Source organism: Salvelinus namaycush, chromosome 36 (genome assembly GCF_016432855.1).
Source record: "Salvelinus namaycush isolate Seneca chromosome 36, SaNama_1.0, whole genome shotgun sequence".
Classification (NCBI taxonomy): Eukaryota; Metazoa; Chordata; class Actinopteri; order Salmoniformes; family Salmonidae; genus Salvelinus; species Salvelinus namaycush.
Window position 1 is genome coordinate 16,297,024 of NC_052342.1, and position 18,702 is coordinate 16,315,725.

At 45.0% G+C, this 18,702-nt stretch overlaps 1 protein-coding gene and 2 pseudogenes across 1 annotated transcript; 2 read left to right on the top strand and 1 right to left on the bottom strand.

Moving 5' to 3' along the window:
* Positions 1–759: 759 nt before the first annotated feature.
* Positions 760–2,934, top strand: LOC120030272 (annotated as a pseudogene).
* Positions 2,935–3,179: 245 nt separating this feature from the next.
* On the bottom strand, positions 3,180–9,167 carry LOC120030422 (perforin-1-like). The gene is made up of 7 exons (XM_038975820.1): positions 8,592–9,167; positions 7,800–8,170; positions 6,073–6,236; positions 5,741–5,960; positions 5,490–5,629; positions 4,942–5,365; positions 3,180–4,348 (listed from the first exon to the last, which is right to left on the bottom strand). The coding sequence occupies exons 1-7, from the start codon at positions 8,596–8,598 to the stop codon at positions 3,881–3,883; spliced, it is 1,794 nt and encodes a 597-aa protein (XP_038831748.1). The 5' UTR covers positions 8,599–9,167; the 3' UTR covers positions 3,180–3,880.
* Positions 9,168–11,221: 2,054 nt separating this feature from the next.
* LOC120030273 lies at positions 11,222–12,548 on the top strand (annotated as a pseudogene).
* Positions 12,549–18,702: the final 6,154 nt, after the last annotated feature.

Sequence of the window (18,702 nt, forward strand, 5' to 3'; positions counted from 1 at the left end):
TGCAAGGCACTGTATGAGTCTAGCCATCACAGCCTTCCAGGAAGAGACTGAAACCTATCACATATGATATGACATATGAACCACCAACACAAAAAAAGTGACAGGAACTGGTCCCTCAGAGCGATCTGAGTTTCGTTTTCCATGCACTATGGTCCAACCTCAAGTACTCAGGGAAAAAAGCTCCTGACAAGTGACAGGAACCGCTTGTTCTAAAGTGACCAAACAGTCACTTGTCAATCAGTCTGTTTTTAGTCTTTAGAGGTTTCAGTCCAGCCGAGTTAATTCACTTCCTCCAACCACCAATGGAACCAATGGAAAAACCCATCAGGGTTTGGGAATAGCCTACCCTGGTTCCAGATCTTGTGCTGTATTGCCAACTTCTATAGTTGTTGTCATGACAAAGTCCATAGCCATTGGCTATATAGCACAAATACATCTGGGACCAGGCTAGCAATGACAATTGGGCTAAAAGGTGCATGGCTTTGCATACTGAGCCCAGATTAGGGAGAGCTAACGCTGAGACACAGGTGTACCTCTCCTTCAGAGCTGCCGACACAAAGAGCTCAGGGACACAGATAGGTACTAAGACGGACGGACAGACAGACAGACAGTGAGTAACAGAGAGAGAGACATGCACAGGAACGCAAAGGACATATCACCTCATTGAAGCTCCTCAGACTCACACACAGACTTCTCCTTTCCTTCCATTGGGACAGCTTAACTCCATTTCTACATCCTGACCTTGTAGCTGAAGTCATCATGGCCCTACTCTGGGCACAGGCCTTACTACTGGTCACCATGGCAATGACGGATGGTGTTCAGGGGACGGTGGAGAAGGAGTTGCTGTACATGGAGACGCCCTCCGTGGGCCTAGAGGACCACTTGCTCCAGAAGATCTGCCAACACTACAACAACAAGCCACACTACGTCACACTGTACAACACGTCCGACAACGTCCCCATTTACTCAGCCTACACCTTCAAGCGCCCTGACTGGGAGAAGAGGATGGACATGCCCTGGATGTACGAGCCACAGATTCCCTGGTGACATTTCAAGTCATTGGTTACATCCCAAATGCACCTTATTCCCTATTTAGTGCACTACTTTTGACCAGGGCCCATCAGTCCAATGTTTTTTTCCATACTGATTGGCTTTCACTGCTAGACTGTTTATTTATTTGTTAATGTATCTTTTTTTCTATAGCTCTTGAAAATTGAAAGTATGTGGTGCTAACTTGACTCTTTAAATCGATAAAATTACATGTCATTTCATGGGCAAATGCACCTAATTTCATGGGCTTATATTTGACTGATCATAAACTGCATGCCATAAAGTCTCCTTTTCACAGCAAACATGTGTTTGAAGAAGTAGCATATTCATTCATCTCCATATCAATATCCATAACAATCACACTTTATATCCAACATTCATTATCTCATATTGCCTCTGTTTGTTTCCCACCCAGCTGTTCACTGTCTCTGACACTGGCGAGATGCAGGCGTTCCCGCATGGCTACATGCACAGGAACTTTGAGGATGACCAGGCCGTGCTGGAAAACTACACCAATGCCAAACTTTACAAACATGACCACCTCAACCCTGACGACCACCAGGCTGACCCAGACGACAAGGCCTCCACCTAAACACTGACCAACGTGGTGCCTCAGGTCTGCCATTTTGTTTTACTTGAAGACAACGTCACATTTGTATTGAACAAAATTCTCAAAAGTGGGATAATGTACTGAGATACTTTACTAATATTTTTTTTTTAAAGCAATAAAATACAACGTCCAGTCATAAAGCATTTTATACCAAATAAATAAAATAGCAACACCAGTGGTTAGAATGACGTCCTAAACCCTAACAACCAATAAACATGCACACGTATGATGTGGCACTGTCTTTCAGGTCTGAGAATTCAACACCGGCACCTGGAGGGAACAGGAACAGTCATCCGCAAGCGCCTCAACAACTACTGCCGTGGCACCGCCTACGATATCACTGGAATTACCACCCCGGGGAACATGATCTGGCGCCATAACATAACAAAAGGGACGATAAACTGGGGGGAAGGTTTGCAGGACTCCACCCGGAGTGGACAGCCATACCCTCTGCCTGAGACGATACCGGGGAGCAGGGGTCCGGTGGCGGTTCGCTTGTCGTCGATACCTGGAGGTGGTCTTGAGAAGAGACGACCGGGCTCTCTTCCAGGTACGACGACAGCGGCGGACAAACATCTGGGCCGAAGGTATGCCGACCTCTTCCTCTTGCTCAGGGAAGAGCGGCGGCTGATAACCCAGAGAACACTCAAAGGCCGAGAGCCCCGTGGCAGAGCAAGGAAGGGTGCTGCAGGCGTATTTGACCAACACTAGTTGCTGGCTCCAGGTGGTGGGGTTGGTGGAGACTGGCCGTTGGACTGGGGGTGGGACTCGGAGGACAGTCTGGCCAACGAACCAATGAGTGTGTAGAACCGGGATGAGAACTGAGGACCCCGGTCGGAGACCATGTCCACTGGGAGTCCATGGATTCGGAAGATGTGTCGCACTATGAGCTGGGCCGTCTCTTTGGCAGAGGGTAGCTTGGGGAGAGGAATGAAGTGGTCGGCTTTGGGAAACCGGTTCGGATCTGCGCACAGATCGTGCATGCGGCGACGAATGCGGAGATGTCAGGAACCATGGTAGACTCCAAAAGCGTTGTCGCACAAAGGCCAGGGTCTGACGGGAGCCCGGGTGGCAGGCAAGCCTGGAGGAGTGGGCCCACTCCAGGACCGAGGAGCGGGCCACGTCAGAAACAAACATCCGTTTTTTTGGGCCCCCCCCCCCCGGGGTTAAGCTGGGAACGCTGCACCTCACAAACCTGCTTCCCTATTCCCCAGCTGAGTGCCGTTGCCAAGCACGAGGTGGGAAGGATGGTCTCGGGATCCGGAGCGACGTGACAGTGCATCCGGCTTGACATTATTGGATCCCGGTCGGTGTGAGAGGGAGAAGTTGAACTGGGTGAAAAGCAGAGCCCATCTAGCTTGCCTGGAATTGAGACGCTTGGCGGTGTGGAGACATTCCAGGTTCGACAGGTGAATGTGAACGTCTTTAAACAAAGTAGGCTACACCATCTGTTGTAAATATTAATATTTAATGTATTTAATGATTATATACTTAGAGAAAAATGGCTTCCATTGAATACAACACAAAAGCAGCACATTGATTTTCAAGTGAGGGTCAATGAATTGATATACTGGACTTCCAGCTGAATGTATCAAATCAAGTAGCTTTTTATTGCAGTGGAGCACAAACAACATGGCACAGTCATGAGAGAATGAAAACATAAAAGTCAAGTTTAATGCAATACATTTCATGTTGTAATTGTACATGGCCTCTATCAAATAAACATACTAAAATTCAAATAAACCATTACCTTCAGAAATACATATACTTTGGATGCTTTTGTTGATGATTTCTTGTTCAGAACAATAGGTTAGAAATGGTATGCATTAAGGTTAAACAGGCCAGGCTAAGGTTTATAGTGCATAGCATAGCGGTTTGAGAGCAGGAACATGTGATGTGACAACAAACAACATGGCACAGTTAATGCATGATATTTAATGTTGTAATTGTACATGGCCCCTGTCAAATAAACATAAAAACATGTATATAAACCATTACCTTCAGAAATACACAGTACTTTGGATGTTTTTGTTGATGATTAACATTTTTTTTACCAAAGTAAAATGATTTATGGTTCAGAACAATAGGTTAGAAATGGTATGGCTTAAAGTTAGATAGGCCAGAATAAGGTTTATAATGCATAGCATAGCGGTTTTGATCACAGCTCACTGAGAGCAAGGATACAAGGGTAACCATTATCCCTCACATGCGATGTGAGATTCATGTGGTTTTTTCGTGACCATTAGCCTTCTGCTTAACCATAAAAGCCAGGGGGTCTCCTAGGGGCCGGCCCGTCCGGATGTGAGCCAGCAGATCCTGGGTCATGTTGAGGGAGTTGCGGGAGGTGTAGAGGTCAGAGAGGTCAGAGTTCATCCCAGAGGGGACATACTCCCCACAGGTGGAGCCCCCAAGTCCTGGGGCACAGTCAACATTGTAGGCGTAGTACAGGTTGCCATGATTCATGGGACACATGCTGTTGTGATGACCCGCTACGATTGGCTGGAAACTGCACTTCCCTAGGAGGTCGTTCCAAGACTTGTACCAGTTTTTGTCTTCATCGTACACTTCAAACTTCAGCTCGCTGGCCAGGGAGAGCTTGATGAATCCGAAGTCGAAAAATGACTTCCAGGCAGGGTTGTTGTTGTTGTGGATCACCTTAGTCTGCATAGCTTTGTCATCCACGAACACCTTGACGGATCAAACCAAATCAAACTTTATTTAAAGCTACTGTATGTTATTAGAAAAAACAACAAAACGGGACCCCCGCCACTTGTTTTGGTATACACACTACATGGTCAAAAGTATGTGGACACCTGCTCATTGAACATCTCATTCCAAAATCATGGACATTAATATGCTGCTATAACAGCCTCCAGTCTTCTGGGGAGGCTTTCCACTATATGTTATAGCATTGCTGTTCCTGGCTCGCAGTTGGCGATCCCATTCATCCCAAAGGTGTTCGATGTGGTTGAGGTCAGGGCTCTGTGTAGGCCAGTCAAGTTCTTCCACACCGATCTCGACAAACCCTTTCTGTGTGGACCTCGCTCTACTGCCAATGTTTGTCTATGGAGATTGCATGGCTCTGCGCTCTATTTTATACACCTGTCAGCAAGGGGTGTGGATGAAATAGCCAGATCCATTCATTTGAAATGGTGTCCACATACTTTTGTGTAGCTGAGGGATGGGGCTACGGAAATGTAAAATCCGAGACTTTAACATTAAAGTCCACTGAAGAACAAACTTCATAGTAAGTTAAAATAGTAAAATAAAATAGGTAATACCTTGACGAAGCCGTCGGTCTCGGACGTGGTGTCCCCCCAGAGGCCCCTGGCATTCTTCACAGTGACGGTAATGTGGGCCAGGCCCTTCTCCTGCGGGCAGCACTGGCTGGTCATCTCCTTGCTGGCCTGGCACACACACTGGCAGGAGTCGTGGGCACTGGAGCTGGAGCCTCCCTTGCACTTCCCAGAGCAGCGCTTGACCAGAGCGTGTTCCAGGATGTAGTCCTCCACAGCCTTCTTCAGCCCAGCCCGCTTCCTGGCCTGCTTCTCCAATAGGTGGAGGGGGTGGAGGGAGTAGTTGATGATGTCAGGGATGGTCTTCAGGCTGCTCGACCAATCAGCGAAGGCCTTGGAGTTTTTACCCGTTTCGGAGAAGAGCAGGTCGGGCGTCCCGTCCGTCTGTCCCCCCACCACCTCGGTAAACCTGTTTGTTTATCATTAGTCATGTTTTGTCTTAAACGAGGACCACAATGGAAATATGTGTTTTATAAGTCTTGTATAATGCCCATTAACACCCCAAAATCTATCAAATCCAAAATCAATCTAACCTCTCTTTGAAGGTGCTGCTGAAGCGGTCCTTGGTGTCACGTTTCTGAAGGTCCTTCTTGCAGAACTTGGTCTCTGTGTTGAGTTCAGCTGATCCTGTACTGGTGGCGACGGAGGCCTCAGCCTCAAGACAGTCCTTGACCTGGAGTATTATATTGTTTTTTTTACGTAATGTACATTTTCTTTAAATAAATAAATAAAAATACATAGATAAATACATTTACTAATATATTTTGATTAAAAAGTACTTGACCTCGTTCTCATTGTAGCCACTCAGGGCTGCCTGGCACACTCGCAGGGAGGTCACGCTCTTCACCCGCCCCCCCAGGAGAACCTTCTTGATGAAGTGGGTGCCAAAGTTGTCAAGAAAACGTCTGTAGTCAACCTTGGTCTGGTCAGTGTAGAGGGGGGGCAGGAGGCCCAGGGAGCGAGAGAACTCAGGGTGCAGGGGAGGGTCATCTAGCAGGCGGTAACTGAAAAAGAAACACACAAGATGGAGAGTTTATAGCCTGTAGAGAGCAGTGTTGGTTCTATCAAGTTAAACGTCTACAATACAAGTGATGTTATATTTATAAGGTATATCACCTGTAATAAGAGCAGTGTATATCCTGTTTGATGAAGCTGTACTTGTCCTTCTTCGACTGGCTCATCACCGTTTTGGCAGCTCTGGAGTGGGTGCCCCCCACCATGACCGACCCCTTAGCCTGGGGGGTCATAACGTCCAGACCAATCTTCCAACTGACATCTACCTACACATGGTGGTGGATAAGGTGAGTTTACCCACATAAAGCACTTTGAGTATTGGGAAAAGCGCTATATTTAAATATATATTGAATCAGTTATTCTTATTTATATTACTATTATACTTATGATTATTATTATTATAAAGCTCTATATATATATATATATATATATATATATATATTATACTGAACAAAAATATGAATGCAACATGTAACACTTTCAAAGATTTTACTCAGTTACAGTTCATGTGAGGAAATCTGTCAATGTAAATAAATTCATTAGGCCCTAATCTATGGATTTCACATGACTGGGAATACAGATATGCATCTCTTGGTCACAGAAACATTTTTTTTAAATGGGCTTCACAATGGGCTTCATTGTGAATTTTTCAGTACATATGTGGTAATAATTTATTTCAGAAGGAGCCAGCAAAACTAGTGCACTTTGTGTCCTCCGGGTCATTAGACACCATTAAACATGCACCTCTCTGGGGTGTGGACATGACTGGCTTTTCCTGTAACTGTGTTATGGCCAACTATGTACTGTTGCTATGGTTAAACCTCGTGGGTCTTTTCCAGAACAGGGATGTCCCTTTCAGAGGAGTTAGCAAGTTAGCAGCATGACATGCATTGTTATTCCTGTAAAGTGCCAAGGATTGTTACTATGGTCCTACATGCATGAACCTGGCTTAAGGCGAGTGCAGGTCTATTTGTGTCTATTTCTGTGGCTCTACGGTTTCCATGCCCTAATTTTAAACCAATAAGATAACGGTGGCTAAATGCCTGAGGGGATGAGCCATTAAGAGGAGTTACTGTGAGTGTGACGAAAGGAGGACAAATATATAAAATGTGTGCGCCAAGACTGGAAGGCAGTTGTATTCATGAACCAGCTTGGCTTTTTTTAAGTGGTAATGAAAGTCTGTTTGAACTCACATGCTCTGGTATTTGTGAAATATGACTGACCAAATTTTTCCACGACAGCTTCAGGATCTCTGCACGGTATTTCTGTGTATTCAAATTTCCATCGATAAAATGCAATTGTGTTCGTTGTCTGTAGTTTATGCCTGCCCATACCATAACCCCACCACCACCATGGGGCACTCTGTTCACAAAGTTGACATTAGCAAACCGCTCGCCCACATATTTGTTCTGTGTTTGGAAGGCTGGTTGGACGTACTGACAAATTCTCTAAAACGACAGAGGCCGCTTATGGTAGAGAAATGAACATTAAATTCTCTGGCAACAGCTCTGGTGGACATTCCTTCAGTCAGCATGCCAATTCCACGCTCTCTCAAATCTTGAGACATCTGCGGCATTGTGTTGTGTGACAAAACTGCACATTTAGAGTGGCCTTTTACTGTCCCCAGCACAATCAGCTCATTGATATGACACACCTGTCAAGTGGATGGATTATTTTGGCAAATGAGAAATGGTCACTAACAGGGATGTAAACAAATTTGTTTGCAAAATGTTTGAGAAATACGCGTTTTATGCGTATGGAACATGTCTGGTATCTTTTATTTCAGCTCATGAAACCAACACCTGACATGTTGAGTTTAGTAGTATTACCTCTGTCTGGCTGTTGCTCACAAACTCCTCGCTAGAGTCGTAGACCATGCTGGCTAACTTCATGTTGCACTTATGCGAGGGACGCCAGTCCACCACAGCTGCAGGCAGCCTCTGAGTCTGGCCATCCATGAAAGGGTTAACACAGAGGGTACAGGTCCCGTTATTGGTCTTCCTCCAGGTGTCCACGTCGATGACATAGGCCTGCTTACGTTCCATGGTGACGACGTCGAAACCCTCACCCGCCAGGTTGGTACCGGGAGCTGACAGCGCAGCCTTGCACTCTGCTGGCCGGCCCGTGGTGCACGAGGACAGGACAGGGGACAGCCACGCTCCCCACAGCCACAGCAGGGCAACCAGAGAAGTCTGTGTGCCTGGAGAGGAGGAGGAGAAGATGATATTACATTACATTTCATTCAAGGTCAATTCAAATGGTAAACTTAACGGGATATTACATTCCAATATCAACGTTTGTCAGATGTTTTCAGAACTCAAAATGTGTCTAATGTTATTAAGATATTGTGGCGTAATTTGATTTGTCTAGCGGAAAAACACTTAATTCCAGGATACATATGCACGCGTGGGAGACAGGGGTTCGATCCCTGAGTCAACTGCACAACTCTCCTCTTTCTCCTTACTCACTTCACCTCTGTAACTATCTCCATTAAACTATACAATGTGTAGGGTGAGCAGACTCCTGTTCCCCAACAAGAAGAAAGGGGAGGAAAAAATAAGTGTTGCTTTCATTTTGGAGACATACATAGAGAGTAAGTGTAGATACATATAGCCTCTTACCTGACATAATATCAATCACAATCTCTTGGTGATGATGATGGGTTTGATGAAGATGATCATGGAACAATGGAGCATTCTGTGTGTGACTGACTAACTGACTACAGGGAAACAAACAGCAAGATGTCTGTGGGTTCCATCCTGGAGGCGGCGTTGTTAGTTGTGGTCAAGGCTTTGTTTATATAGATGGTTCCTGCAGTTTCCTTTGGTTATGAACCACCACATGCTGTTGCTATGTTTGTTTTGGTGTGGGGGTGGGTGTTCACTTGTAAGAAAGCCTTTACAGACATACAGATAATTAATATCTGTGCATGAGTGAATGTTTCATGGCAGCAGAAAAACAAGACTTGACCCAGCAGTTTCCTAACTCTTTTACCTGTCTGCTACTGCTCTCCATAAATAGTCAACCAGGCACCCAATCAAACTGATCCCTGGCACTGCCACTTTACATACAGAGCCATTTGACTGCTTAGGCAGTCATTCTCCCTCAGATTTGTGGATAGGGCTGGGCGATATGGTCAAATCAAACTGAAGAAGAGATAATCAAATCACATTTTAGTTGTCACATGCGCCGAATACAAAAGGTGTAGACCTTACCGTGAAATGCTTACAAGCCCTTAACCTACAACGCAGTTTTAAGAAAGATAAGAGTTAAGAAAATATTTACTAAATAAACTAAAGTAAAAAAATACATAAACAAAATAACAATAACGAGGCTATATACAGGGGTACCAGTACCGAGTCAATGTGCGGGTAGGTTGGGGTAAAGTGACTATGCATAGATAATAAACAGCCAGTAGCAACACCATGAAAAGATGGGGGTCAATGCAAATAGTCCAGGTAGCCATTTGATGAACTGTTCAGCAGTCTTATGGCTTGGGGTAGTAGCTGATAAGGAACCTTTTGGACCTGAATGATGAGTCATTCAAAGAATAGACCGTCTGCTACAGTGGTGAGAAGAGGGCTTTATGGTGGCGCTGAGCACAGTTGAAACCCTTCCTCTGGTACTCTGTCATGGTGGTTAGAAGTCTTGATAAGCACAGCATCACATGACACTTCTCTCACGATGAACAGGTTTCACTGTGAACAAAGTGCTGGTAAATGGTACACATTGTTACATAGTACTATTGATATTCCTGTTTGCAATTTGTATAATAACTCATTTGTATATGCATTCATCTGTTGCACTCTACTCCTCACTCTCTCTCTCTCCTCTCCAGCGGTGCCTATGCTGTGTAGCATCTATGTTCTGTCTGTGTAATCACACATTGCTCTACCCCTCTCCATCTACTCCAGCTGTCCAGTGGCTCTAGGACAGGAAACATGCAGCCGTTCCCCCGGTCTACATCCAGACTTCTAGCCATGGAGCAGAGCCAGGCATGGCCAGCTGAACCCCGACCAGCACCAGGCCCGGGGCCAAGGTCTCCACCTACAGCCTGACCAATGTGATGCCCCAGGCCAAGGAGTTCCTCCAACACAACTGGCTCCCCACCATGCCACAACAACTACTGCCATGGAACCGTCTATGTTATCACCGGCCTCACCACCGCCAGTAACACCATTCGGAGAGGTATCGTTAACCAGGTGGGGGTACAATTTTCATTCCCCATAATTTGTTGCTATGCCCAATACACACGTACAGAAACATAAACTGTTATGGTCTTGACAAGGAAATGGATCAACTGAATCACTCATGTCATTGAGGTACATGACACTTGTTTCCCCTTTAAAGGAAGATAAGGGTTTGCTGGAAGGGCTTTCTTGGATTTCCCATCAAGTCATGCCTGAGTACACATGACACCAACACAACCTTACATGGTCATGCAGCAAAACCATATACAAGACCATCTATGAGTCTAGCCACCACAGCCTTCCAGGAAGAGACTGAAACCTATCACATATGATATGACATATGAACCACCAACACAAAAAAAGTGACAGGAACTGGTCCCTCAGAGCGATCTGAGTTTCGTTTTCCATGCACTATGGTCCAACCTCAAGTACTCAGGGAAAAAAGCTCCTGACAAGTGACAGGAACCGCTTGTTCTAAAGTGACCAAACAGTCACTTGTCAATCAGTCTGTTTTTAGTCTTTAGAGGTTTCAGTCCAGCCGAGTTAATTCACTTCCTCCAACCACCAATGGAACCAATGGAAAAACCCATCAGGGTTTGGGAATAGCCTACCCTGGTTCCAGATCTTGTGCTGTATTGCCAACTTCTATAGTTGTTGTCATGAAAAAGTCCATAGCCATTGCCTGTACAGCACAAATACATCTGGGACCCGGCTAGCAGTGACCTCTTTATTCCTCTTTATAGCCAATGATGGGCAAGTCCATTGGGCTAAAAGGTGCATGGCTTTGCATACTGAGCCCAGATTAGGGAGAGCTAACGCTGAGACACAGGTGTACCTCTCCTTCAGAGCTGCCGACACAAAGAGCTCAGGGACACATATAGGTACTAAGAGGGACGGAAAGACAGACAGACAGTGAGTAACAGAGAGAGAGACATGCACAGGAACGCAAAGGACATATCACCTCATTGAAGCTCCTCAGACTCACACACAGACTTCTCCTTTCCTTCCATTGGGACAGCTTAACTCCATTTCTACATCCTGACCTTGTAGCTGAAGTCATCATGGCCCTACTCTGGGCACAGGCCTTACTACTGGTCACCATGGCAATGACGGATGGTGTTCAGGGGACGGTGGAGAAGGAGTTGTTGTACATGGAGACGCCCTCCGTGGGCCTAGAGGACCACTTGCTCCAGAAGATCTGCCAACACTACAACAACAAGCCACACTACGTCACACTGTACAACACGTCCGACAACGTCCCCATTTACTCAGCCTACACCTTCAAGCGCCCTGACTGGGAGAAGAGGGTGGACATGCCCTGGATGTACGAGCCACAGGTTACCTGGTGACATTTCAAGTCATTGGTTACATCCCAAATGCACCTTATTCCCTATTTAGTGCACTACTTTTGACCAGGGCCCATCAGTCCAATGTTTTTTTCCATACTGATTGGCTTTCACTGCTAGACTGTTTATTTATTTGTTAATGTATCTTTTTTTCTATAGCTCTTGAAAATTGAAAGTATGTGGTGCTAACTTGACTCTTTAAATCGATAAAATTACATGTCATTTCATGGGCAAATGCACCTAATTTCATGGGCTTATATTTGACTGATCATAAACTGCATGCCATAAAGTCTCCTTTTCACAGCAAACATGTGTTTGAAGAAGTAGCATATTCATTCATCTCAATATCCATAACAATCACACTTTATATCCAACATTCATTATCTCATATTGCCACTGTTTGTTTCCCACCCAGCTGTTCACTGTCTCTGACACTGGCGAAATGCAGGCGGTCCCGCATGGCTACATGCACAGGAACTTTGAGGATGACCAGGCCGTGCTGGAAAACTACACCAATGCCAAACTTTACAAACATGACCACCTCAACCCTGATGACCACCAGGCTGACCCAGACGACAAGGCCTCCACCTAAACACTGACCAACGTGGTGCCTCAGGTCCGCCATTTTGTTTTCAAATTATTTACTTAACATTATACTTGAAGACAATGTCACATTTGTATCGAACAAAATAGAATTTCTCAACAGTGGGATAATGTACTGAGATACTTTACTAATTAAACCATTTTTTTTAACAAAAAACAACAACATCCGGTCATAAAACATTTTATATCAAATAAATAAAATAGCAACACCAGTGGTTAGAATGACATCCTAAACCCTAACAACCAATAAACATGCACACGTATGATGTGGCACTGTCTTTCAGGTCTGAGAATTCAACACCGGCACCTGGAGGGAACAGGAACAGTCATCCGCAAGCGCCTCAACAACTACTGCCGTGGCACCGCCTACGTTATCACCGGAATTACCACCTCGGAGAACATGATCCGGCATCACAACATCAACCGTACAGCCATCTAGGCCAGATTGTTCTTCAAGACGTTTACATTTTAGTCATATAGCAGACGCTGTTATCCAGAGGAATTAGGGTTAAGTGCTTTGCTCAATTGCACATCGACAGATTTTTAATCTAGTCGGCTCGGGGATTCAAACCAGCAACCTTTCAGTTACTGGCCCGATGCTCTTAACCGCCAGGCTATCTGCCATCCATGAACTATTGCTTGCTCACTCTAGTTGTTACATTCAACAGCTCAGGGAACCTGGTCACCTGGAAAAGGCTAATACTAACGTCAACACTTGCTGCAGTGGTCCCTAACAGTAAGCCAGGCCTGGAGTGCAACCAGTATGCCCCCTCTCTGGCCAGGCAGAGCCCGGCCGTTGTGTCTGAAGGGCTGCGTGGGTCTGCCTTCGGGTCTGAAGCCACAGTGAGGACGTGGAGGGCCGTTATATCCTTTACCAGACCGTTTAAATGTTAGATGATAGATGATCAACCTGGAACTGAGTGAGTAATGTTTGATCTGATGCTATTTGAAAGCCAAGAAAAAAATTAAACATTTTAAAAATGTAAAGTACATTACAATGATATATTTTACTTTATGGGGACTGAATGCTGAGTTAAGGCTCCCAGGCTTGCTAGGACAGACCAGATAAAACTTAAATTAGCACTGAGGTGTGAAGTGAAAGGTGTCAAGGCCTTTGGGTCCAACAAGTGGCAGGAGTCTTTGAAGCCCCCTTTGAAGTCACCTCCTGCTGTTCAAAGACCATCCACTAGCATTTCTACAAGAAATCTGCCTCCAGAAGTAAAAGCTTCTCCCAAGTGGGTGTGACACCTGCTCCCGTTGCCTGCTGCACTGCTGCTTGGATTCCATCTGGCGATCTGTTCCCCGTCTGCCCTGGCCTGTCTCCCCCCGAGCTTTCGCTCGCCTCCAGCACACACAAACTGTTGGGGCGAGTGACTCTGAGCTTACAATGGCTAGCCCCAAGTCGTTATATATTTTACTTTTTTCTTGCGCATTTTGCTGTTTTGCTATTTGTCTCATGACTCCTGCATGCTTTGTTGATTATTAACTTTCTTTGGTGTTTGTTTAGGGACAGTGTTTGTTCCCACACTCGGGACTCTGACTCTCTATTGGTTACACAGACTTTTGGCCATCCTATTCTAACCACCTCTCGCTGGCCTTGTATTCATGTTACCTGATGAAATTGCTGTACAATATGATCTTGTTGCTAGCTGATATACGTTCAGATGTCATGAATCAGCACTGCAGGCTCTCTGTGTACTATGCCGTGTCTTGATTGTATTTCTGTTGATGATATCTAGAAATGTGCATGTACACCCTGGCCCATCTACAGTTGCTAGCCCCAATTCTGACTTGTGCTCTGATATCTTCTTCACTGATTTCTGCTCTCGTAAAAGCTTGGGTTTTCTGCACGTTAACACTAGAAGCTTATTACCTAAAATGGATCAATTGAAATGATGGGTTCACAGCTCCAATCCAGATGTGTTGGTCATTACTGAGACATGGTTAAGGAAGAGTGTTTTGAATACTGATGTTAACCTTTCTGGTTATAACCTTTTTTAGCAAGACAGATCTTCCAAAGGTGGGGGAGTAGCAATCACCTTCAGTGCTCGGTTGTCTCCACCAAGTCTGTCCCCCAAAAATTTGATTTGCTAGTTTCAAGCATTAAACTTTCAAATTGCTCTTTGTTGACTGTTGCTGGGTGCTATCGTCCTCCATCAGCACCGGCCTGTGCCCTACCTGCCTTAAGCTCTCTCCTGGCCCCTTACACTAAGTCTGAATTTGTCCTGCTAGTTGACATAAACTGGGACATGCTTCAACTACCTGACCAAGTCCTAAAGCAATGGGACTCCCTAAATCTTTTTCAGATTATTACCAATCCCACAACGAATGACTCCAAACACCCAGAAAAGGCTACTCTCCTTGATGTTATCCTCACAAATAATCCTGATATGTATCAGTGTGGTGTTTTCTGTAATGACCTTAGTGGTCGTAATGGCTGCTCAGAGAAACGACCTGTCCTGATTTGTTATAGACGCTTGCTAAAAAAACTTTAAAACTTGTTAGGGATGGGGTTTCCTGAATTTCCGCCTGACTGATGTGCCCAAAGTAAACTGCCTGTTACTCAGGCCCAGAAGCCAGGAAATGCGTATAATTGGTAGCATTGGATAGAAAACACTTTGAAGTATCTAAAACTGTTCATATAAGACTTGAATTGATATGGCAGGCGAAAATCCGAAGAAAAAAGTAACAACCAGGAAAAAAAAATTCAGGTCCCAGGCTCTTACAATGGAAAGCTACGCATCCTATGTAATTCCGTCTCCCAGATTGCAATTCCTATGGCTTCCACTAGATGTCAACAAACGTAAATCAAGGTTTCATGCTTGTTTTTTGAAAAACAAGCAAGAATTTGGAGTTTTGGTGAAGAGAGCACCGGAACAATATCAGTCTTTTGGCACGCGAGGGAGAGGGTGCGCGTAGTAATTCTGCTTTCCTATTGAACATACTACTTTCCGTATTAAATATTATAGTTTATTTACATTTTAGAGTACCTGAGGATTAAATATAAACGTTGTTTGACTTGTTAGGACGAAGTTTAGCGGTAGCTTTTTGGACTCCTTTGTCTGCAAGTTGAAGGAGTGGATTACTGAAATTAATGGCACCAACTAAACAGACTTTTTGGGATATAAAAACAAGGATTTTATCTAACAAAACGACCATTCATGTTGTAGCTGGGACCCTTGGGATTGCAAACAGAGGACGGTTGCTGTCGCCCCGAGGTTGCTGTCGCCCCCAGGTTGCTGCCGCCCCGAGGTTGCTTCCGCCCCGAGGTTGCTGCCGCCCCGAGGTTGCTGCCCCTATCATCACTAAGCCTATCTCCGACCTTTTTAACCTGTCTTTCCTGTCCTGGGGAGGTTCCCATTGCTTGGATGGCAGCCATGGTTCGTCCATTTTTTAAAGGGGAGATTAAGCTCATCTTAACTGTTTATAGGTCTATTTCTTTTTTGCCCTGTTTATCAAAAGTGTTGGAAAAACTTGTCAATAATCAACTAACTGGCTTACTTGATGTCTATAGTATTCTCTCTGGTATGCAATCTGGTTTCCGATCAGGTTATGGATGTGTCACTGCAACCTTAAAGGTCCTCAATGATGTCACCATTGCCCTTGATTCTAAGAAATGTTGTGCTGCTATTTTTATTGACTTGGCTTAAGCTTTTGATACGGTAGACCATTCCATTCTTGTGGGCTGGCTAAGGAGTGTTGGTGTCTGAGGGGTCTTTGGCCTGGTTTGCTAACTACCTCTATCAAAGAGTGCAGTGTAAAAAGTCAGAAAATCTGGGGTTTCAGCAACTGCCTGACACCAAGGGAGTACCCCAAGGCTCAATCCTAGGCCCCACGCTCTTCTCAATTTACATCAACAACATAGCTCATGCAGTAAGAGGCTCTCATCCATATATTTGCAGATGATACAGTCTTATACTCAGCTGGCCCCTCCCTGGATTTTGTGTTAAATGCTCTACAACAAAGCGTTTTTAGTGTCCAGCTTTCTCTACCCTTAACCTTGTTCTAAACACCTCCAAAACAAAGGTCATGTGGTTTGGTAAGAAGAATGCCCCTCTCCCCACAGGTGTGATTACTACCTCTGAGGGTTTAGAGCTTGACGTAGTCACCGCATACAAGTACTTGGGAGTATGGCTACATGGTACACTGTCCTTCTCTCAGCACATATCAAAGCTGCAGGCTAACGTTAAATATAGACTTGGTTTCCTCTAACCTTCCTGCCATGCTAGATTACGGAGACATAATTTATAGATCGGCAGGTAAGGGTGCTCTCGAGCGGCTAGATGTTCTTTACCATTCGGCCATCAGATTTGCCACCAATGCTCCTTATAGGACACATCACTGCCCTCTATACTCCTCTGTAAACTGGTCATCTCTGTATACCCGTCGCAAGACGGCCTCACTCCCCCCTATCTGAGATATCTATTGCAGCCCTCATCCTCTACATACAACACCCGTTCTGCCAGTCACATTCTGATAAATGTCACCAAAGCAAACACATCAGTTCGCTGCAGCTAGCGACTGGGACGAACTTCAACAAACACTCAAACTGGACAGTTTTATTTCAATCTCTTCATTCAAAGACTCAATCATTGACACTCTTACTAACAGATTGTCTGCTTTGTATGATGTATTGTTGTCTCTCCCTTCTTGACCTTTGTGCTGCTGTCTGTGCCCAATAACGTTTGTACCATGCTTTGTGCTGCTACCATGTTGTGTTGCTACCATGCTGTGTTGTCATGTGTTGCTGCCTTGCTATATTGTTGTCTTAGGTCTCTCTTTGTGTAGTGTTGTCTCTTGTCGTGATGTGTGTTTTACATATATATATATACTGTATATATATAAACTCATCAAAACTTGTCCCTTTTTCAGGACCCTGTCTTTCAAAGATGATTCGTAAAAATCCAAATAACTTCACAAATCTTGATTGTAAAGGGTTAAACACTGTTTCCCATGCGTGTTCAATGAACCATAAACAATTAATGACCATGCACCTGTGGAACGGTCGTTAAGACACTAACCGCTTACAGATGGTAGGCAATTAAAGTCACAGTTATGAAAACTGAGGATACTAAAAAGATGCCTTTCTACTGACTCTGAAAAAGACAAAAAAAGAAAGATGCCCAGGGTCCCTGCTCATCTGCGTGAACATGCCTTAGGCATGAGGACTGCAGATGTGGCCAGGGCAATAAATTGCAATGTCCGTACTGTGAAACGCCTAAGACAGCACTACAGGGAGACAGGACGGACAGCTGGTCATCCTCGCAGTGGCAGACCACGTGTAACAACAACTGCACAGGATCGGTACATCCGAACATCTCACCTAAGTGACAGGTACAGGATGGCAACAGCAACTGCCCGAGTTACACCAGGAACGCACAATCCCTCCATTGGTGCTCAGACTGTCCGCAATAGGCTGAGAGAGGCTGGACTGAGGGCTTGTAGGCCTGTTGTAAGGCAGGTCCTCAACAGACATCACCGGCAACAACGTCGCCTATGGGTACAAACCCACCATCGCTGGACCAGCTTGGACTGGCAAAAAGTGCTCTTCACTGACAATTTGCGATTTTGTATCACCAGGGGTGATTGTTCGGATTTACGTTTATTGTCGAAGGAATGAGCGTTACACCGAGGCCTGTACTCTGGAGCGGGATCGATTTGGAGGTGGAGCGTCCATCATGGTCTGGGGCGGTGTGTCACAGCATCATCGGACTGAGCTTGTTGTCATTGCAGGCAATCTCAATGCTGTGCGTTACAGGGAAGACATCCTCCTCCCTCATGTGGTACCCTTCCTGCAGGTTCATCCTGATATGACCCTCCAGCATGACAATGCCACCAGCCATAGTGCTCGTTCTGTGCGTGATTTCCTGCAAGACAGGAATGTCAGTGTTCTGCCATGGCCAGTGAAGAGCCCGGATCTCAATCCCACTGAACAGGTCTGGGACCTGTTGGATTGGAGGGTGAGGGCTAGGGCTATTCCCCCCCAGAAATGTCCAGGAACTTGCAGGTGCCTTGGTGGAAGAGTGGGGTAACATCTCACAGCAATAACTGGCAAATCTGGTGCAGTCCATGAGGAGGAGATGCACTGCAGTACTTAATGCAGCTGGTGGCCACACCAGATACTGACAGTAAATTTTGATTTTGACCCACTCTTTTCCCAGGGACATATTACTCAATTTCTGTTAGTCACATGTCTGTGGAACTTGTTCAGTTTATGTCTCAGTTGTTGAATCTTGTTATGTTCATACACATATTTACACGTTAAGTTTGCTGAAAATAAACGGAGTTGACAGTGCGAGGACATTTATTTTTTGCTGAGTTTATATACAGTTGAAGTCAGAAGTTTACATACACCTTAGCCAAATACATTTAAACTCAGTTTTTCACAATTCCTGAAATTTAATCCTAGTAACAATTCCTTGTCTTAGGTAAGTTAGGATCACCACTTTATTTTAAGAATGTGAAATGTCAGAATAATAGTAGAGAGAATGATGTATTTCTGCTTTTATTTCTTTCATCACATTCCCAGTGGGTCAGAAGTTTACATACACTAAATTAGTATTTGGTAGCATTGCCTTGAAATTGTTTAACTT

Bases quoted from the DNA above. Each gene is read 5' to 3' on its own strand.
- LOC120030422 (XM_038975820.1), bottom strand. The intron at 5,630-5,740 runs GTCAAGTACTTT...ATAATACTCCAG, and splicing joins GTGGCTACAATGAGAACGAG to GTCAAGGACTGTCTTGAGGC. The intron at 5,366-5,489 runs GTTAGATTGATT...ATAAACAAACAG, and splicing joins AGCAGCACCTTCAAAGAGAG to GTTTACCGAGGTGGTGGGGG.